Genomic DNA, 22,563 nt, shown 5'->3' with positions numbered 1-22,563 from the left:
TGGCATTGTCACAAACTTTTTATTTAGAAAAAGTGTTAACACTGGCATGAGCGGGTAACAACACAAATTTACAGTACAAAGTAATACCACCAACATAGCCCCCACCATTACCACCAGAATGATCATTATTATAAAGGGGACAACAGGGCTTGTCACAGATGTCTCATAACATTTGACCATGCCTCAGTAATTTCACTCTTTGCTCCCTGTAGTTTTGCACATTATCTATGGGAGTCTTAATTGGACTTAATTATTTGTAACCGACAGAAGACAATCCACAAATATGTACCATGATCCACAAATATTTAACTATCTATAAATATTTTTTTTTGTGTTGTGTAAAAATGTATACAAATGTAACATATTTTGCACATTTGTGGATCGCGTTACATTCGTAATGCAGAATTTGCAGAGTTCTGATTCAGGTGAAGGAAAGTCAGGGACCATCAAGCTATTTACAGGATTATCTTACAGGTTTCCTCCCTGGAGTTATGCCATATAATATATGCGAAAGTGTGGAGGCGAGCTTTGGTACTCAGTATGTTACAGAATGATCCACTCAGCAAGGGCTGTCAGTCATATTCCTGTTTAAGTGCAGTGCCGATGTGCAGGGAGTGTCTTATGAGCTGGTTGTGGAGTCACTCTGCTCAGTTTCTGAAAAGCAAAGGTGCTGTCACTGCACTGGGCTACCAACTTAGATGGAAAAATATGTCATATCAAAACTAAAACAACCAGTAATTTATTACAGCTATGGTTGTATGTATTTTTCAGCTGATAAAAACACCATAATCATATCTGCTATAATTAGTATTGCGCCTCATTTTCCTGTTTTAAACAAAAACCACATGGAAGATGTCAGGTTCATCGAGGTCTTTAGCTACAGATGAGTCACTCACTCTGGGCTGCAGTGTATCTTATAGGATCAGAGGTTTGACATGGATCCGGTGAACCTGAAATGCAATTATACCAAGTGTTTGGTATAAAGGACATTTAAAATGGCTTTATCCAGCTACATGTTTAAACACTTCAATCAGATCCTCCTGACCTCACCATAAATAACAGGTTTTTGGACTCATTCATGGCCAGAGTTCTGTAGGATTTATATCTCTCCCACTGCCGCATCATCAGGGACGCCAGCCAACCAGCTTACACCTTCTTTACACTCCTACCCTCTGGAAAAAGGTACCTGTGCATCACCACCTGCACCCCCCACCTTAGGATTTCTGAGAAATGATGTATTCCCCAAATACATGTTCAAATAAAACTTAAAAAAAACTTTTAGAACTTCCGGACAAACCCAGGGTATTCTTTTTAAAAACTTCACACAGTATCTGTTATTGCCTTTGAGGATAACTAGTGTCTGTTAGTGTATGATCAGAAAAACACTAAATGAGATCATTCACTACAATTAATTTACATCAATACACTAAACAAGTAAAAAAACCAGCACAGATAAATCCCAGATTTAACCAAAACCCACTCACTGGTCTGTCTTCTCCAACAGAGGAAGACGGCTACAACCAGGACAATCACAGCAAGGACAGTCACAACCAGGACAGTGATGAGGATAACATCTGGATGATCTTCTGGTTCTGCTGACACACATCAGAGTCACATGTTATATGAAAACAGCTGTATCTCCATGGTAACATGCCTGTATTTCTTCTACCAAACACTTTTGGCAAGTCATAGACCAGAAGATGTGGAAGTTGCTCTTTTAAACAGACATACCCAATCCAAAGTCTTCCTTTCTGTCCAGGTGTGTGACAGTACAGGTGTACTGGTGCTTCTCCCTCAACTGCTGCTCACTGACACTGAGGCTCTTCCTCATCTGGAATGTTCCGTCTCCATTAGGCAGCACCTCCCCTCCTGCCAGATTCTGCTCTGGGACAGGCTGGCCGTCTCTCAGCAGGGTCATGTTGATGTGCCGGGGAAAGAAGCCAGTGGCCAAGCAGCACACCTGTGCTCCCCCAGTGCCTGGGTCTCTCTTCTGGGTCACCCTGACCCTGGGTCGCTCTGTGGAGTACATGAGCATTTCCATTGTACCGGTGATACTTAATAACTGTCCACTTTGCAGTGAAAGCATTAAGATACATAACTAAAACAGTATTCTGCAAAATTATGGAGAATTTCAGCAACTTTGTGTGAAACACATCAATAGCATACACTTTCAGTAACTGCTTGTCCAATTAGGTTATCTAGAGCCAATTGTAAAAATAAAATAAAACATAAAAAGTGAAATGTAGGTCACTCTCTCTCTGCCAATTTTCAGCTGGATGAAGTGTCATTATTACAGAGTGAGGATATCACAAAGCCATACACAGAGCTACCAGAATGAAGTCTGCAAATAAAGATGTGAGGAGACAGGTCTGCCCCATGAAGCACCCCCTAATGCTCTCATCATCCAGACACATCAGAATAAACACTTTGTTTTGGCATCTGACAGTTATTAAAAAGATATCTGTGGTCTGTACCTCTTCTCATTAACACATTCTTGTCCTGTTGGAGGTATTGCCTTAACACCTTAAGACAAAGAGGCTGGTATACATTTATGAAAATCATTGTGTTTTGTTGCATTTGTTTTTCATTCCAGATCAACTCTGGCACAAGTGGTTTGTATTTTTGCCCAAGGATGTCATAGGTCCTCGTCTCCTCGCCCTCATAAGCATCTTGGAGGAAGTACCGGCTCAGGATGTCACCTTCTAATTCACATACAGCAAATTTCTGATAAACACGAATCCCTGTGACATACGAAACATCAAAAAAAGAACAATTTACTAGTTAGTTGTTACACAGTTGGCAGCTGTCACAAAATCTGATTGAAGAGCATGTAATGCAAATGCCATTTATAGATTTAATGTTCAAATTTGAGTAATTTTTTGTGCATTTAGTGATAAGAAATACATGTGCTAGAGACACTTTTTATAGATTCATCTTTTTCCTTTCTGCAGATGTATTTCACTGTTGCAGATAAAATATGTGATTTAAACAGAGAGCGGTTACTTTACATAGAAAGCCCAGATCAGAGGCAAGAAACTCCAGTTTTCTGGAGCTAGGAAGTCCACTAGTTTCCTCTCCTGAATGAATCTGAACCATAGTTGTCAAGTCTCCCGTTTTGGCCGGGAAACTACTGTATTTTACCCCTCTTTCCCACCGTCCTCCCGTATTAGTATTTCCCCGTAAATCTCCCGTATTATAATATCATTTAAAAAAATTCCTCTGTCTCTCCAAACTGAACTGTCAGTAGCCTCGCGAGAACTGCCACCTGCAGTAGTCTGCAGGTCATTTACAACATTAACCAGGTCATAAATGCGGAGGTTAAAATGGCAATGTTGTGTGCCAAAAACAACGTTACTTTCACCTTCTGTGACGACTTCAACAAGGATACAAAGTCTGCAACAAATCTGTATAATAAGTCATTAGTGAATGCCAGAGAGCCACATGAGTGAACATGAGAAATTAAAAGAAAATGTGTAATGAAAATAAAATGTATATGACAAGTGGTTATTTTAGATTTCTTGTACACCTGTCTTAAAATGTAAGGGATACTGGAGCTTGGTGGGGGTGGTGGGGTGGTGGGGTGGCTCACGGTGGGTGCCGGAAAATTTCCCTTATTTTCAAAACCAAAACTTGACAGGTATGATCCGAACAATAAAAATAAATTGGACATTAACAGATGTTGCTCAGTGGGTAGCACATTGACTTCACACCTTTGCAGACTGTGCGTTTGTGTAGGTTTTTTCCAATGTGTCTGTACTGCCCATTGTGTGTCCTGCAATGGACTGTCATCCTATCTAGGCTCCCCTGACACCCTGAAGTTTCTGAGATAAGCTCCAGGCTTATCACAACACTGTATTGGATGTAATCATATGGAAAATGGTGTCATGTCATGCATCTCTCAAATTATTACAAATGTATCGGTTAGTGTGATGCAGTGTGTCAGTTGTGATCTGTGTAATCTGATAAAACACTTTCTTTCCATTGCACTGCAACCCAGAATGTCATGATGGCTCAGTGGAGAGAACTGTCACTTCACACCTCCAAATCTGTGGGTTTGAATCCTACTGTCTCTGTGAGTGTCTGGGGGTTGCATGTTCTCCTTGTGTTTTGTGGGCTAACTGACAGTGCCAGTGTATGTATGGGCCCTGTGATAGACTGCCTTCCCATCCAGGATGTGCCCCAGTGATATGCACTGTGCCTGGCCTCCCCATGATTCTGGCCAGGATGAGTAGTTTGAAGAGGAATAAAGGGAACAAAAACAGTGGACATACCGTTAGTATGATTAAAGTGCTTCATCATAAGATCAGTAGCAATTTTCATACTTCTGTGTGTCTCTTCCACCACAAAATATTTCCCCTCAGTATCCTCAACAGAGATGTTTGGCCTCCAGTATCTCTGTGAGACAATCTTTTTAACATTGCTGTCGTAGTACTCAACTGGGACATTGTTGATTGTCAATACCAGTGTAAACTCAGGGAATGGTGTCTCTCCATAGATGAATGTCGCCAAGAGTGACAGTGAATGGGATTCTGTACAAATAACAAGGAAAGACTGTTTACTGATATTGGCCAGTACTATGGAATATTAATTAGCACTATATGACTTTGAGAGAACATAATCATTATGATATTATCAAAAAGCATGCCAAATACTCATGATGTAATCCTTACAATGTAATCATCACAATGTAATCAACTGAGTATGTAACTGCACTTTGTTAGTCTCAAACTATCTGTTAGCTATTTTATGTTAGCCCATGTTGAATAAATATCCACCTTAATTATCACTGCAGCTTATCACAATGTGGAAGGACAAATGCATTATCAACCCTGTAGCCAAGCAATGTGTAACAAGCGGAAGCCTCCAAGATTTGCTACTGAAGGGAAGGGATTCACCTGAGTTCAACAAAAGCTCAGGGCTAAGTATTTAAAAAAAACTGAGTAGAGATGGTCATGCCACAATTCAGCCGAGGGACCAAACAGTAAAAGAAATGATTGACAAACTTATCATCTAGGGGTGTGAATCAAGGGAGAAAACAACGATGGTGAATGGTTGAAAAATGATGATGTTTAAGTGACGACATATTGTTAAACGATAACAAAAACTAAAAATAGTGTAAAACAGTATTGGACACACTTGCAAGTGTCCAGCCTTGGTTGTAAACTTATTGTTGCAATAAAGACTGAATCTGGATTTACACAAGCGGCTTCTGACTCCTGAGTTGGTGGGGAAGGAAAAACCACAACAGTACAAATTCCCACAATTGGCCAAGCACTACATTACATAAACAAGCTTTGGTCACTCACCTATTTAAGTAATACTGTACATTAAATCTCTATAACCCTCTGTGTGATTGCCATGGTCTCTGAGTGTGGTGTATCTCTTATGATATATATTTTGTATTCCCCACTAACAGCATGTCTGCTCAGTGTACTAGGGATGTGCAGAGCCCAATATCTGTATTTGTGTCTGTATTTGTTAAGGCAGCAAAATTATTTGCATTTGTATTTTTATTCAAATTAAGTTGGAAATACGTGTGACAATAGAATTTCTGATTTTATTACAATTTTAGGATATTAAAGTGTTAATATAAGTGTCCTTCAATAAACTATTGTAGGGTCTATGAAAATCATAAACCAATATTACAGTTAAGTGTTCATGATTATTATAATAAACATATATATCATATAAACATCATTGAAAATAAAGTAATTTTAAACATAACATTCAGTTCCCAATCCACACTCAAATCAAAGAAATACCTAAGTGAATATTGTGATCCCCATCACCCCCTGCTCTAATTGGAGGGCACTGAACAGACACAATATAAGCAAACAAAACAGCCATTACAGATAAAAACTGTTCTCTCTCAAGTACTCTATGGTAAAAACAAAACCTTAATTAGCCTCCGACTGATAGATCTGGCGGAACACAAGCTTTATTCTATACTAGTCGTGTTACGTTCTGTCCAATAGGATGTTAGGTAATTTGGAGGCTATGCAAACATCATATACAATGTATAAATACCTATGTAGTATACCACATCTACTCTGTACCTGTACTCCCTTAAAAAGCTAAGATACTTTATACTTGAGAGAGAATACACATTAAATTAATAACTAAAATAATGATTAAAATTACAGTAAAATAAATGTGTAAAATACATGTTTATTATCATTATCAAGTATTATCAAGATAGTCTATGTATTGTAACACTATATTGCTGGCAGAGCATGCAGCCGTTTTAACCATATGGGACCTCAGACGTATATGTGTTCAAACATGCGGAAGGACATTAAGCGACACAAAAATGTATATCGTTTTCAATACTATTATTAACTGAAAGACACAGCCTTGTTACTGAAGTGGAATATTATGTAATTTAAAAATTGTCTATAAAATACAGCCTAAACAAAAAGTTCATTATTTTCCCACTTTTGCGTAGCAGTGTACTAAATTTTGCCTACATTTTGATCATAAGAACATAAGAAATTTACAAACGAGAGGAGGCCATTCGGCCCATTAAGCTCGTTTGGGGAGAACTTAACTAATAGCTCAGAGTTGTTAAAATCTTATCTAGCTCTGATTTAAACTAAATCTAGGAAACAGAGAATTAACTCATTGATGGACTTTGGCTTTGACCATGATCAAGTTTACACCTTTCTTTTTTAGGCATGCTAACTCCTTTTTTCTATATATATAACGTTAGCATTCCAGGGGGGATGGCAGCTAGTTGACCTTGGACCCCCAGAGGTTTCCTCCATTCTGTATGTCTATCTGTCTGTGTTTCTTTCTTTCTTTCTTTTTCTTTCTTTCTTTCTTTCTTTCTTTCTTGTCTTACAGCGCCTTGGGGTGACTGTTGTGAAAGGTGCTATATCACAACACAATAATTTACACTGTTCTCCAGGTTACATTCCAACCAAAACAAGTTCCTTGTCCTGTCATGGCGCGGCATGCTGCGTGTGGGAAAACAAGGTGATGATCCTCTTGCCGCTCAGAGACTAATGAGGGTTTATTGAAATAAAGAACACTAGGGAAATGCACAAAGGAACAGGACCATGATGGGTCAGAATACAAAAAGGGAAAATTACTGAACAACAAACAAACAAACAAACAAAGAAAGGCAGGGTCGGACAGGCACCAACCCTCACATGTTCATGCTGACTCTGAATATCATGATTATACAGTAAATAAGGAAGTGTTCCTTAACAAAAAGCTACTACATGCATGAAGTGTGGCTCCTGTGTGATGTTTTAATGTCAAACAGCCCCAGAGCTGAGTCCTACCTGAAAAGGTGCGGTGAGGAGAGCTCAGGACCAGCAACGCCACAGCAGGGAAAACCATGAAGCCTGATGTTTCTTTCAGGGGGAACCTCATTTTCAACATGTTTCTGAGCTTCAGTTATCATCACAATTCCAGAAAATTAGGAAAACTAATTGGAAAGTTGATACTGAAATGCAGTGAAAAAAAGAAAACAAACATGAAACATGGTATTGTTTCCTTGTTTGAGGTAGTTCACGGTGCATACTTTAGTGCCCACATATTTTGGACTCTACAACACTTCAGAGCAAAGCTCTTTCAGGACTCTAGAGGTGACTTCCATGGTATTGTTTCCTTGTTTGAGGTAGTTCACGGTGCATAATTTAGTGCCCACATATTCTGGACTCTACAACACATTCACTTTCAGGACCAGGGGCATTTCTAGGATTTTCATTTAAGGGGGGCTCAGCCCCCATAGATGTTTAACACATATTTGGCTTGTTCAGAATCAGTACTCAAATGATTTGTGCATTTCTAGTACAAACCTTTTTCTATGTTCAAAAAAATCAGAAAAATGTAACCACAAAACAGCATATAACTTTAAACTTACATTGATTAGCAATTTAAACAATGGAATAAACTATGTGGGTGCTGTTATTAACTTTCAAAAGTAAAATAAAAATAAAAAAAAGTGCTCATGGGGATAATAGTGCAATTTTGGCTGTTTTGGGCCTGTGTCCTTTTCACCCAAGTCAAACTGATCTAAAGATGCAGCTGCTGTCTGTGCTTTATTGGAGTACATTTCTTTTTCTGCATATATGTCCTTCTCTCTCTCCTGACTTATGTCTTCCTCTTCTTCAAGCTCTCTCTGTCCCTGTACTGTGACAATCATGTAAAAATATATATGGTAACTTCATTTGTATTTTTTACCTGACCAGACACTGTATCCAAACCAACTCTGTTCACATTCTCACCTGGATCATGATCTTGCCCTTTCTCTACTGTGCCTTCTTCAATCTGCACTGCCTCAATTTCACTCTTTTTTGCATCAACCTTTCTGAGAAACCAAAGCATGAATTCTACATCATGTGACTGTGAACGACAATTAATAATTTGTTGTTTAGTGCCAATAATGTCAAATATTTATGTTTATTCTTTGACAACACTGCTGCTTTTGGTGCAATGACTTCAATCAATGTTGGGAACACAGTATTAATGTGCATACGAGAGGCTGCCCATGTTCTATTCTTATACTGACTGCTGCTCATTTGGTGACCTACTCCCATGTGACTTGAAAAACCTTCGTATATCCATCTACAGTTAAATATAAATATTAAAACTCTGATCATCATGTTATCTAGTTTCATTTAGTGTTTTAGCTTCATAAGACAGTAGGTTCTACATTCAACCCCTTAAAATTTTATATCTACTAGGCTATTTATTCTAATTCATTAATATAGACAAACATTGTTTTAATGTAATTAAACAAAACATCTTTTTTTATATAATTCTTTTTTTGTTTCTATTCATTAAAATGGTAACTTTTTCTAAATCAAAGTAACAAAAAAACCCTACTCTAAGGCTAATAAATGTTTTTCACGATCTGGGACATTATTTAATACAATACAATATTTATTACAAAAAAAGCAGGATTTTTCTATCTCTGTAAATCACACTGCTATGCAGTTAAAACGAGTGCATTGAATGCTGTCTGTCACTGTTTTTAATCATTTATGTGCATAACTCTATGGCAGTTAATGCCATGCACTGTGTAATGTTTTATATAGACAGTTAGGTTTTCCAATTAAAACAGCAACAGCATCATTGTTTTATAAAGTAGACTATAGGTTAATAGGGTATGTAATAAGGGCTTCATTTTCGCTAGAGGAAACAGCTGGTGTGATGACGTAACACAGCGAAAATTTTGACATTTTTGTAAACTGTATTTATGAAAAAGGACTGCACTGATTAACAATTTATCGAAAAACACACACCTTGGCTTAATCCTCGCTCTGTGATGCCGCAGTCTGTGATGCTTCAGTTGAAGACCGCGCTGAAAGACGGGGCGGAGCCGAAGTCTGCCGCCGTTTAAATATGAAATTTAAAGGGGACGTGGGCGATCACCAATTTGTGTAAAGTTTATGGAGAATTTTTAGGGGGGCTGAGTACAAATGTTAGGGGGGCTAAAGCCCCCCTAAAAATGGCCTAGCGACGCCCATGTTCAGGGACAGGTGACTTTCATGCGGGTTCACTGGCCTGAAGCCTCAATTTAACAAAATGCACTTAACTTACCATAAAACCCTCCCAAATCTACATCTTAATTACACAACCAATTAACTTTGAATTATCAAAACTGGTTGATACTTTATTCAGGGACAACATATACACACCACTGCCTAACGGAGTTTTTGCTTGTCTTTTTATAGTTTGCATCTTTAACTCAACGAATATTCTGGGTTTTTTTTTTTTGCAAAGAAAATGAAAGCACTAGTATTACTGTAAAGGGGAAAGTCCATCCTTACAATCACAGTGAAATACTGCACCATTAACTTTAGACCAGGTTTTTTTGGGGGGCCCTTATTATTATTATTGCTGTTGTTTATTATTATTATTATTGTTTATTATTATTAGTGAAAAGAACTATACATCTTTTTACAGGATACGTGTATATCGTATTATAAACATGAGCCATGTACGTGTTTAGGTCTCAAATACATATTTCATTGCCTATCTTCACAATCACGTCAGTTTCTAGATCATGTTGCGAATGGTGACACAGATGAAAATATAGCTTAATGCCGAAGCCGACAGCTTAAGATCGGTCTTCAAGCTTCATTTCCTCGTGTCACTACCTCCCCCGACCTGGTTGTCTATGCACCGTCATTCTCGCGTTCAGATGTAACCCACCTTGAAACCGGTGCTGATTCGGGGCCGGCGGGCTTTCTTCGCTTTCCTTGCCATGGGGACTTCGGTTCCCAGTGCGCGGATCACCGTTGATAACTCGCAAGTCGCAGGTGCAACTGCAGGTAGGCTATGTCGTAAAGCAGACATTCTGGTTTCGCCTGCATTGTTGAGCGGGAAGGGGAGGCTCTGCTTTATAACAGAGCAGCAAGACAACATCTTGTAAACTTATAAGCTTTTGTAATTCATATGGTGTTTTGGTTTGTGTTTTTTCTCCTAAAATATGCTGTTTTAAGTGGGTTTGATAATTTTCAATTATTTCCTATACATGTCACCAGTGTATTTGTTTTTATTTTAATTTGATATTTTTCTAGTGTGCCTTTTATTCAATGTGACAATTCATGTTAAAATTGTACTTAAATGTTCTTGAAGGTATTATCGCCACAGCTCTGAGGCTCTGCAGTGGCTATTTTATTAATCAATCGCTGTGCTGACAAGATTTCGCGGACTTCTCGGTTCTCCGAAACTGTTCGGATTGGTTTTCACAGCAATCGATCCGTAATATTAAACTAAAAAAAATGATTAGACTTGTTAGTGTTACTCAAATCAATTTTGTTGATATGATGTAAATTAATTTTTTATGCATTATTCTTTGAATGGAAATTGACCACGTCTGTATAAATGTGCACATCCTACGTTTGCAACGCAATTTCAATGGCAATAGAGCCACAAACAAGATTGTAAAAAAGGAATTTCTCATGATGTGAACTGCAGACTTTATAGTATGGAGGGAAATCCCGGACATTTTTCAAAAGGAATTGCAAATTGCATTTGCAATTGCTTTTTCCATATGTGGACGCATAAAGTGTGACACAATTCAAATGCAATTGCAAATTTTGCATTACCGTTTGCTTTTTCGCTTTCGCGAACGAACACTGCCACATTTCAAATGAAAAAGCAAAGTCCATTTGCAATTGCATTTTAGTCCTATGGTGATTCTTATTAGTGTATAACTGTAAAAGAATCTTGTAGGATGGCTTTCACTGGGATAGGCTAGTATGAGCAGGTTTTGAGACATTTTTCTTGCAGGTAGGAACAAGCTGGGAGGGAAGGAAATCAGTCCTGTTTTTCCTTTCTAAAGAACTGTGGCCTGTACTACGAAGCGGGGTTACTGGCTTATCGGGGTAACTTGTCGGATTTAAGGTAGTCTGGGCAAAATGTAAGTGAACGAATATGAAGTCCATTTAAACGTGGTACCTTAAATCCGACAAGTTACCCCGATAAGCCAGTAACCCCACTTCGTAGTACAGGCCACCGGTAACCAAAATAACATCAACAAATTCAGTCCTATAAGTTGAATTCAATTGAAAGGTATAGGTTAATAGCAACCAAAAATATGTATTACAATTAAGCAGATTGAACATGGGTGCTATTGAATTAAAATTAATAACATTCTAGTAAAATTAGTTTATATGACATAAAATTTCTGAGCTGGAAGTACCTAAATTTTTAAGTTAAACAAACTATTTATATCTTTCTTTAGATAAATTAATTTCATGCACCCACTTGCCTAAAATTAATTAAATCTAAGTAACCTTTTTTTCAGTATGCTTGGAGCGGGTTTATTCGAAGCAAACATGATTAGATCACAGATCCTCTCAGGAAACCCATCCAAACAAAGCCAGTGCCATTTTTATGAGAACAACTGATAGCAATTGGTGCAATCATAATAAGAAGAGCACGTTTTTTTTTTGCTTTTTTTTTAAATAGAACTTCATTGCATAATATTACAGTACAAATACAAACAATTTAATACCAAGGACACATACACTATATTGCCAAAAGTATTGGGACACCCCTCCAAATCATTGAATGTTCCAATCACTTCCATAGCCACAGGTGTATAAAATCAAGCACCTAGGCATGCAGACCGCTTCTACAAACATTTGAGAAAGAATGGGTAGCTCTATGGAGCTCAGTGAATTCAAGCATGGTACCGTGATTGGATGCCAAATGTGCAATAAGTCCATTCGTGAAAATTCCTCGCTACTAAATATGCCACAGTCGATTGTTAGTGCTATTATAACAAAGTGGCTGCAACTGGGAACAACAGCAACTCAGCCACGAAGTGGTAGGCCACGTAAAATCTCAGTATATGATTTTATTTGATCCAAATCATTTCAGTTACACATTTTAGCTTACTTGTTAAACACATGGAGCTGTTTACAAGTCTATGCAGAGTATTATGGGATTTGCAAATGAACACCTACAAAATATGCAATTATCATTATTTATGCCGACGATACAATTCTTTACTCTATAGGTCCTTCCCCTGCTATAGTCGTCCAACAACTTCAATTTAGTTTTAGTAGATTGCAACAGACTCTTTCCAATTTGCATCTCCAAATAAATACTTCCAAAACTAAAGTCATGTGGTTTGGAAAAAAAGGTCATGTTCCATCAAATTCTCCAAGCATTTGCTCCCTTAATGGGACACCTTTGGATCAGATTACCGAATATGAATACCTGGGAATTTGGCTAGACAATACTCTGTCTTTTTCAAAACACATAGATGACTTGAAGTCTAAGATCAAATCAAAACTTGGGTTTCTTTATAGAATGCGCTCTAAGTTTATGTCATCTGCAAAAAAAACACTGGTACAAATGACTATCTCCCCATTTTTGATTATGGTGATGTTATTTATAGATCAGCATCTAAAGGCCTGCTTCAAAAGCTTGATGTTCTCTACCACTCTGCTATCCGGTTCATAACTAATGCTCCCTTCAAAACTCATCACTGTACTTTGTATTCTTCTCTCAATTGGTTATCATTGTATACCCATCGTAAAATCCACTGGCTTATGGTCATTTACAAAACTCTCCTTAGTTTGTCCCCCCCTTACTTACAAGAATTGTTACACCCTACTTCTACTGGGTATAATACTTGTTCTGCTAATCTGATTTTGTTGACAGTCCCTAAGGCTACTACTGCTTTCGGTCTATCGTCTTTTCGGAATGCTGCTGCTAGAGACTGGAATGATCTGCAGAAAACTCTAAAACTGAACACTTTCATTCCAAAGCCTGCTTTTCAATCCCGGATTTCAGCTCACTTTAATGACGTGTGCTGTTGCTACTTAGATTAGGTTAACTGTGCTTATTCATTGCTGCTCCATTGTTTATTTCACGTTTTATGCTACGTTTCGTAATTGTGTAACTCAGTTACTGTTTCTTTTTAATTTTTGTAATTTCGTTTACTGGGCACTTGCTCCGTTGCTGGGCACTTACGAGCTTTCCGAGACAGAGCGCGCGCGCCGCTTGTTCGTGCTGCCCGGGCTGGGTGATTCACGGCCCTCGGAGCTGATGGATCACATGCTAGCTCTCCTAGGTGACCATCAGCCCTGCTTTATTTTTAGGGAGCTTTTCCTGCAACAGCTGCCAGAAGTGCGGGGGTGTTAGCTAACCTCCCGCTTAAAGACTGGGCAATAAAAAAAATAAAAAATAAAAAGACTGTAGGGAGCTTGCTAGGGAGGCTGACAAAGTGCACACCGCCTGGCTGGCAGCTTGCTCAGCCGTGTGTGTTCGGAGCTCGAATAGCTCCCCGCTGCTTGCCGATGCTACTGTTTCTGCCACGCAGCAGAGTGGTATACCAGGCCTCTGCTTCTACCGTGCACGGTTTGGTGACAAAGCAAAAAAGTGCACCCCCCCTTGCCGTTTTAATGGGACGGAAAACGCATCGGCTGCGGCTTGTTAGCGGCAGCGAGCGTCGGCCGTTTTGGCAGCCTGCTCTTCATCACGGATGGTGTCTGGCCGCTGTTTCCTCTGTGACACGGGCGCGCAGGTCAGTGTTTTGCCTGTGTCGGTGGCGGATACGTGCTCCGGGACAAAGGGCCAGACGTTGGAGGCCGCTAATGGCAGCAGTATTCTGACTTATGGCACTCGTGTCGAGGCATCTGTTTTGGTGGCCAGCGATTCCGGTGGCGTTTTGTGGTGGCGAAGGTGTCCACCCCCCTGTTGGGTGTCGATTTTTTTATGTGCTAACAACCTGCTGGTGGACATAAAACACCAGCGCCTGGTTGATGCCAGGACTTTCCATTCGGTGCTGTGCTCATCCATGCCTGAGCCCGACGCCTCGATGCGGGTAAATTGGCCATCACTAGGGCAGAGTTTGCTGCATTGGAGAGCCTCGGTATTGTTTGCCATTCCGGCAGTGCCTGGGCCTCCCCTCTGCATATGGTACCCAAGCGAGGTGGGGGTTGGTGCCCGTGTGGCGATTACCGCCAGCTTAATGACGCCACAACCCCGGATCGCTACCTGATCCCACACATCCAGGAATTTTCTTCCTGGTTGGTGGGGGCATCCATTTTTTCAAAGGTTGACTGGTGCATGGTCCCAGTACATCCAGGGGACATTGCAAAGACTGTGGTCATCACCCCGTTTGGGCTTTTCGAGTTTCTTTGGATGCCTTTGGGCTTAAAAACGCTGCCCAGTCTTTCCAGCGGCTCATGGTCAGTGTCCTGAAGGACCTTCCGTTCCTGTTTGTGTATCTGGATGACATTTTGGTAGCCAGTAACTCCAGGGCTGACCACATAGCTCACCTTTGGACCCTTTTTGAGCATCTGAGCAGTCATGGGTTAATTATCAACCCACAAAAGTGCCAGTTTGGTTTGTCCTCCATTGATTTCCTCAGCCACCGCATCACGGGCGATGGGGCAGTTCCTCTGCCTGCCAAAATGGAGGCCATCTCTGCGTTTCCGCAGCCTGCTACAGCCAGGGCCCTGCAGGAGTTCCTGTGCATGGTTACTTTCTACCATCGCTTTATCCCATGGGCCGCCCAGCTGATGTGGCCACTGTATGAGACTCTCAGGGGTAGGATGGTCAAGCAGGTTCTTGAGTGGACAGCTGAGCAGACCCAGGCTTTTGTAGCTACCAATTCTGCTCTGGCAAACGTGACCATGCTGGCCCACCCATTGTCTGGTGCTCCGGTCGCGCTCACCACTGACGCCTCGGACTACGCTGTGGGGGCCATGCATGAGCAGTTCGTGGATGGTGCCTGGCAGCCGCTGGCCTTTTTCAGCCGACAGGCCGCATGAGCGGAAGTACAGCACCTTTGACCATGAACTTCTTGACCTGTACTTGGCTGTGCGTCACTTCTGGTTCCTCATAGAGATCACCACTGACATCCGGCATGTGGCAGGGAAGCATAACCAAGTTGTGGACTGTCTCTCCCGCTCAGTGGCAGGTGCTGTGCACTTGGGAGTGGATTATGCTCTATTGGCAGCGGATCAGCGGGTCGATCCGGAGGTGCAGGCTTATAGGACCGCAGTGACCAGTCTGCAGCTGGCTGATGTTCCCTTCCTTGACTGTGGCACCACCCTCCTGTGTGATATCTCAAACAGTCTGGCTAGGCCTATTGTGCCGGCCGGTTGGCATTGTCACATCTTCGAGGTGGTGCACGGGCTTTCACACCCAGGCAGACGAGCGTCTCAGTGTCTGATGGCCGCCAAGTTTGTCTGACATGGGCTGCGGAAGGATGTCCATAGTTGGGCTGCCTCCTGTGTTCCATGTCAGCGTGCTAAGGTGCACCAACATACTAAGGCACCGCTGGCGCCTTTTGTGGTGCCTGAGCGCCGTTTTGACCACGTTCATGTGGACCTGGTCGGGCCTCTTCCCCATTCCTTGGGTTTTACTCACTTGCTAACGGTGGTGGACAGGTCTACTCGGAGGCCAGAGGCCATACCTTTGTCATTCACTACCACGGCAGACGTGGCCAGGGCTTTCATCGGTGGTTGGGTGTCCCGTTTAGGGGTTCCATCTGATGTGTCTTCGGACCGTGGAGCCCAGTTCACCTCTGAGCTCTGGGCTGCAGTGCCCAGGTTTTGGGGGTTTCCCTCCATCGTACCACAGCCTACCATCCGCAGGCCAACGGGCTGTGTGAGCGTTTTCACCGCCAAGCAAGTTCTTCAGTGAACTGCTGAGCAGACCCAGGCTTTTGTAGCTACCAAGTCTGCTCTGGCAAATGCGACCATGCTGGCCCACCCATTGTCTGGTGCTCCGGTCGCGCTCACCACTGACGCCTCGGACTACGCTGTGGGGGCCGTGGATGGTGTCTGGCAGCTGTAATGAGAAAAGGCAAAACATCTCCTCTGCCTTAAAACAAATGTCCCCACAATTACTATTGCCAACATTATGTAGGAATTATTAGCTCAGGTAAATTTTTATATCTCCACCAATATGTTTTGAAATTTATTAAAGTTTAATTAATTAGTATTTAATGACGATTATTGCCTAATTGTTATGCTGAATGGTTGGTTCCTCCATACTCAGTTGCGGTATCCCCGTGAGTCTGTTAATGTGAGACTTACGTGGGATTCACTAATTACCAGTATCGCTTAGTAACCTGGCTTAGAAGTCTCGTCCAGCAAGCTGCATCACCGGGTAATGTAAACGATCGGTAGCGAAGCTCCCCTCACGGCCGTTGAGAGAGAGTCTCGCGATATTTCAGGTGAGTTTGAGGTTTCAGAGCATAGTAGCCAGAACGCAGAGGCAGGGACTATTGTGAGCACTCAATGAACGGAAGCTGAAGTTGTGTAAAAGACTTGCATTTATTCTCACATTACTAACATAAGACAGACATTACACTTAACACAAACAACAAAACCGAAATAACGGAATAGGAGCGGACAGAATGTAATTATGGAAATGCAATGACCGGATTTAAATGAGTAACCTTAAAAGGCAAATACTGTTCTGCAAAGCAAGCACAGTTTGTGGAAACACGACCCTAAAGTCATTTAGCAGGTTAACAGAACCGCTTAGGTTGTTAGAATGAAAGGAAATTGGTTTACTTGGTTGCAGTGTGGGGGGGGAGTACTTGGTTGCAGAGTCTGATGAGCTGGTGGGATGATGGCACTCAGGAAGGCGCGGCGTTTGGAGTGGTTGTTGGAGTGGAGTCCTTTTGATTCCCTTTTCTTGTGAAGCTTTGTCTTGGTTGCAGTTCTCTGTTGGGTGGCAGGCCTTCACCGGCAGGCTTCAGGAGGGCTTCTTGCGGACTTCTCTTCTCCTGGGCTGATGTTCTCCACCTCTCTCTTCGAGCTGATGTGCTTTCTGCTCCTCCCGAGGCTTTGTTCTGAGCTGCCAGGTTTTATGGTCTAAAGTTCATGAATAGGGATGACCAGGAATTCGACCCCTGAACCAATGGCTGACCATCCATTTGGCGGGCTTTCGGAGGGGTGTCTGTGGCAGTCCTTTTGGGATTTATGACCAGACTGATTCCCCTTTACTGATGATTTTCATTAAGCTGGTATAACTTTTGATCCATACATTTTCATGGTAACCACTAACCAGATTTGGAATCAGGAGTGATTTTCCATCAGTTTGACAGCAAACATGCCATACTGTACCAGCCTAGTGGTTCAGACCTCATACCATCTGTATCAATTAATGACAATTACAATTACTTATATTATGTATGTTACTGACTCTCATCTGTATACGATACAGGTGTTTTGGGTTGTACCTCAACAGATGTTACACTTTGTACAGACATTACATCATATATTCACATTAAAAACAGCGCATCTTATCCTTAGATAGGCGTGGCCGTTAGTTTGTGGTAATACCAATTTAAATTGCACATCTGGGAACAAAGAGCTTGCTAACGGACCACAAAGATCAGATGAAGGCCAGAGAGGAATATGAAAGGGGGGGGGGGAGTTGTTAAACAAAGAAAGAAGAATCTCAGAAAGTTAGGACAGACTGAGATACCTGGTTACACTATTTAATTTTCAAATTTCTTCTGGTATAACCATTAGAACATATATGTAGTGGTAGCTACACATATTTATTTATTCAAATTTATAAAAGTATTTAAGTGTGAGGGGTAAAATAGGTGATACTCCGTGAACATGGTTATAAGGGTGACACACAAAACACTAAAATTGTTTAAGGACACATACAAACATAACCTGTATATTGAGACTAGCAATCATAAGCAAAGAAATATACAGGGTATACAAAAGCCGACTTAGAAGAAACTTTCTTTAGGGTGTTGGACTGTTGGGTGAGTGGTATGTAAGGCAGGATGTATGGAGAGGGGGTTGCGTGCCAAGTCGAGGGACCCCTGTCCTTGAGGTCCACTCTGCTGTCTGTAGGTCCCTAAATCTTTGGGCCATAAAAGTTGAAATGCTGGCCTCCCTTGTTATCTGTGTGTGTGTGTTTAAGTGTGTGGGGTCACCAACCCCCCTTTGGTGCTTAGGCCAGCGAGTACCTATCGTACCAGGGTAGACCTTGTCTCAGGCCACCTGGAGTTTAAGCTCTGTCATATGTGCATGTGTGATCCTACATTAGATACAGCCACAATTGCCAAAGTAAAGTGACTAAGTAAACATTACTACTGCAGATAAAATAACTGCACAACAAGGACACTCAGATAAACAATGCCCACGTCCACCTTTTTTTTTTTTTCCCCTTTAACTTCAACATACAAAACACAAACCAAATATGAACCTAAGACTAGTAGTAGAATATCCCATAATGACACCCATGGAGATTATTCTGCCCCAAGAATTTGGGTGCGGTTTACTATAAAGTTAAGTCCATGCGTTTGGGAGGCTGACACTCCCTGTCTGGGTATCGGCGCCCACTGGGGAGGTCAGCCATACCATCACTAGGGTGTGACAGTACAACCGCTGGGGACAGAGGTGCAGGCCCTACTACTTCTGGTGGAGAGTCAGGAATAGGCACCTCAGGAATAGAGGCAGCCTCCAGGGGTGAGCTTAGGCCAGTGGTGCAATCTCCTGCTGAATCTCCAGCACACGCACCCAGAAACAACGCAGGTTTTCTTGCCACCACAGACTGCAGAAGCTGGTCAACATGCCATATGCGGCCTTCAATAGTCTGGACAGTATGAAACAGGGCCTGTCTGTGCCACAACAGTCCCCTGAACCCATTGTGGTCCCGTACTATAATTCCTCGCCAACACGTGGTCGCCAGGAGAGAAGGTTCTGTCCTTGTCTTGTCGCCCCCTTTGCTGAATTTGCTTTTCCTGCTGACGTTGAACAGTGTCCTTCACCACTGCTGGTTTCAGTAGGTCGAAATTGGTCCTCAGATCCTTTTTGAACATCAGGTAACTGGTGAGACCCTTGTGGTGGCATGGGGAGTATTACGGTAGGTTAACAAAAATTGGTGCAAGCGCTGATGAAATGTTCCATTACCCCGAGAGGCCTTCAGCGCATGTTTTAGGGTTTGAACAAACTTTTCAGCCAACCCATTAGTGGCTGTAGAAAAGCGGACACTAGCTGGGGACCATTGTCAGACACCAAATGTGGGGGCGAACCAAAGCAGCTGAACATTTTTCCTATTTTTTAAAATGGTTTTGGCATTAGGGGTGGACTTCATGATTGCCACTTCGGTCAATTTACTGTGGGCATCTATCACTGCTAGTAGCATACGCCCTTCTACTGGTCCCGCAAAATCTATGTAAACTTGCTGCCAATGATCTTCTGGAAACTCCCAGGGATGCAGGGGAACTAACTGTGGGGCGTTCCAAACCTTCTGGCATGCGTGGCAGGTCTTGGCCACGTTCTCAATCTCCCGATCTACTCCTGGCCACCAGAAGTAGCTCCTTGCTAATTCTTTCATGTGAACAATTCCGCTGTGACTTGTATGGGCTTGTTGCAAAACAGTCTTGTGTAATTCGTGAACCACCTTTAAGAGCTTTACACAAAAATTCCTATGTACCCATACTGTCTCTGCATGTACAATTCGCAAATAAATCTCTTGAATCTTGAACTTTATTAAGGTTGTACTTGGCCCGGAGACATTTTCATCTGCTGATTTTTTTTATTCAGGTTAATATTTACATTTACATTTACTGCATTTGGCACGACTTGTAATACGTGCTTAGAAGTCGCATCAGTGAATACATTCTGATACTGGTTCAATACAACCTGGCTAAGAATACTATCACTCTAAAACACTCTGTTTTAATTTACCGGTCTAATAAGCTTAAGGTATTGTCATTGTCTCTCTTCTTTTATTATTATTATTATTATTATTATTATTATTTATTTATTTTTTTTTCATCTTTTTTTTGTCCCTTGTTTTTCCCCTGTTGATTGCTGTTGTCACTTTGGGATGTTGCTTTGGGACCTGCACTGTTTTAGTTCACTTAAGTCTCCTTCCACGTTTTTTCACTTCTTTTTCTCTGCATCACATTTCTGTTACCTTTCTATTTTCTCCAAAGTTGCCATTTGTTCAATGCACAGTATAAATAATGACACAAAGCATACTCAGCGCCAACACAAGCATACAGCACAGATATATACATGTCCATTTCAGACACATACAAATAAGACAGATCAGGTCATACATGTTGCATGCACGCAGACACACACTCACACACACATGCACACCTTTAGCAAACATCAAACATCTTAACAGTTAATATAAATATGTCCACACTGAGATTTGGCACATGGAATGTAGATATTAAAGGAATTCAAACAGAAAAAATAGACCATAAGATAAGCCTTTATGCAGATGACGTATTACTATTCTTTGGAACTCACCAACCGCTCTTCTTAAGATAATATCACTTATAGATAAGTTTTCATCTATATCAGACTACTCCGTCAACTGGAGCAAATCAACAGTTTTGCCTTTGAATTGTAATTTCCAAAACACAACTGCTACTCCTTTACAGTCAAGTAACCTTAGATACTTAGGCATAAATTTTTCCACCAGGCTCTCAGACTTGGTACAGATGATTCACATTCGAGTATTAAAAAAGGTAGAAGATGATCTCATGCGATGGTAGTCTCTACATATATCACTCATGGGTAGAATTGCCACCATTAAAATGATGGTCCTGCCTAAAATCAATTACTTGTTCTCACTGATCCCTAATAAACCCTCTATTGCTTGGTTTAAATCACTAGATTCAAGCATCTCGTCATTTTTATAGAAGAACAAACCATCGTGAATAAGCTTAAAAACCCTACAAAAAGCTAAAGATAATGGTGGTCTAGAACTACCAAATTTCTATCACTACTTCTTAGCCAACAGATTGCAGTATGTATCAAAATCGATTAAATGAAGCCCAGTAGACAGTCCATGGCTGGACTTAGAACAAGCAATCTGTGGAGAAGTAAAAATTTCTGATCTACCCTTTATAAGTCCTAACATTAAGCGTTATAACTGGTGGTCTCACTCGTCTTGCGCTGCTGCCACCCCTCAATTTTACTCACACCATATACATTGAGGGTCTTGATGGGGGGGGGGGGTGATATGGAGGAGAGCTGTTCACAAGCAGCGCTCCTCCACGCTTCCCCTTCAATTTTAAATTCATTTTAGTTTCTCAACAGTCATACTCACCCCCTACACCACATACAGTCACATTCATCATCACACGCATCCAACACTCTACCTCACACAGAGGTGCAGGGGGAGGAGAGTGGATGGGTCTTCCTACACCCCTGCTCCCTGGCAGAGTTGTGGGGCGGGGGGGGGGGGCGCTTGGGTGGTCACTCGGCTGGCGCTGCCCTGGGGTCACTGCTGGCGCTGGGAGTCGCGTCCATTCTCCCGCATGTCGGAGGGCAGTCCAGAGTGGATGGGCTTACGTCTTTTTGTCTCTGTATGCGGGTGTCTATGTATGTTATGGGGATGTGTGTATGGTCTATGTGCATGGCTGAGAGGTGTATCTGCGGGGTGTCTGTGTGGCTGGTGGGGGCCTGGGTCCGGGGCTTGCTGCTCCGTCCTAGGCGCGGTTGGCCTCCTGGGCATGGTTGCTGGCCCCTTTCCTTGGGGTGGTGGCTCGGGCCTCTCCAGCGTGGGCGGGGCTCTCTACCGGGGGCTGGTCGGCCCCCGGCCACCTGGGGTCGGCTGCTTGTTGCCTCTGGTTCTCTGGGGCTCATGCACTTTTGGCTGCGGGGGCTGTGTCTGGGATCTCCCTCCTCCCCCAGGTGGAGTGGGGGTGTGGCTGTCATTGAGTTGTGGGGCCCCGGCTTTTCCGTGCTCTTCGGGGGCTGCGGACGTCATGGGTCTCCTGGGCCTGTCTCTGCTGACCTCTGGCTCTTGTGGGGTGTGGTTGTGGCCTCCCACCCTCGCTATTTAGTACGTTCCATGTTGAAAACGCACGCACACAACACACGCACACAACACACGCACACAACGCACGCACACAAGCCTGCACATCTCGCCTACACAATTGAGCACACATGTACATACACTTGCACGCACCCCTCCAAGCACACACAACAATTTTGTATGTTTGTATAGCTGTGTTACTTTCTTCATTCTTTATTTTTGTTTGTGTTTATGTATTTCTACATTTCTGCACTTCTTTCAGATGCTGGTGATCTTTTGCCTTTTTTTCTTCCCTCTCCTTTACAGATGCAGAAATTG

At 42.1% G+C, this 22,563-nt stretch overlaps 1 protein-coding gene across 4 annotated transcripts; it reads right to left on the bottom strand.

Moving 5' to 3' along the window:
- Nucleotides 1–3: 3 nt before the first annotated feature.
- LOC111842854 (major histocompatibility complex class I-related gene protein-like) lies at nucleotides 4–10,538 on the bottom strand. Of its 4 annotated transcripts, none has more exons than XM_072706080.1 (9): nucleotides 10,168–10,538; nucleotides 8,235–8,317; nucleotides 7,287–7,450; nucleotides 4,272–4,529; nucleotides 2,475–2,741; nucleotides 1,732–2,016; nucleotides 1,485–1,595; nucleotides 897–950; nucleotides 4–654 (listed from the first exon to the last, which is right to left on the bottom strand). In XM_072706080.1, exons 3-9 carry the CDS (start codon nucleotides 7,384–7,386, stop codon nucleotides 620–622), a joined length of 1,110 nt encoding a protein of 369 aa, XP_072562181.1. In that variant the 5' UTR covers nucleotides 7,387–7,450; nucleotides 8,235–8,317; nucleotides 10,168–10,538; the 3' UTR covers nucleotides 4–619. The 4 variants fall into 4 exon arrangements, with proteins under 4 accessions (XP_072562181.1, XP_072562182.1, XP_072562179.1 ...); XM_072706081.1 differs by lacking the exon at nucleotides 10,168–10,538 and adding an exon at nucleotides 9,255–9,395; XM_072706078.1 differs by lacking the exon at nucleotides 8,235–8,317 and having other exon boundaries at nucleotides 10,168–10,536.
- Between the last annotated feature and the right edge of the window lie 12,025 nt (nucleotides 10,539–22,563).

This window comes from Paramormyrops kingsleyae, chromosome 23 (genome assembly GCF_048594095.1).
Source record: "Paramormyrops kingsleyae isolate MSU_618 chromosome 23, PKINGS_0.4, whole genome shotgun sequence".
In the NCBI taxonomy this organism is placed as follows: domain Eukaryota; kingdom Metazoa; phylum Chordata; class Actinopteri; order Osteoglossiformes; family Mormyridae; genus Paramormyrops; species Paramormyrops kingsleyae.
Note: the sequence above shows the minus strand (reverse complement) of the source record. Positions and strands in the feature narration are given on the sequence as shown.

Coding starts and splice junctions, on each gene's coding strand:
- LOC111842854 (XM_072706080.1), bottom strand. CDS start 7,386: ATGTTGAAAATGAGGTTCCCCCTGAAAGAAACATCAGGCTTCATGGTT. Junction 951..1,484: donor CTGTTGGAGAAGACAGACCA/GTGAGTGGGTTT, acceptor ATTGCATTTCAG/GTTCACCGGATCCATGTCAA. Junction 655..896: donor AAGATACACTGCAGCCCAGA/GTGAGTGACTCA, acceptor TTTGCTTTTCAG/AAACTGAGCAGAGTGACTCC.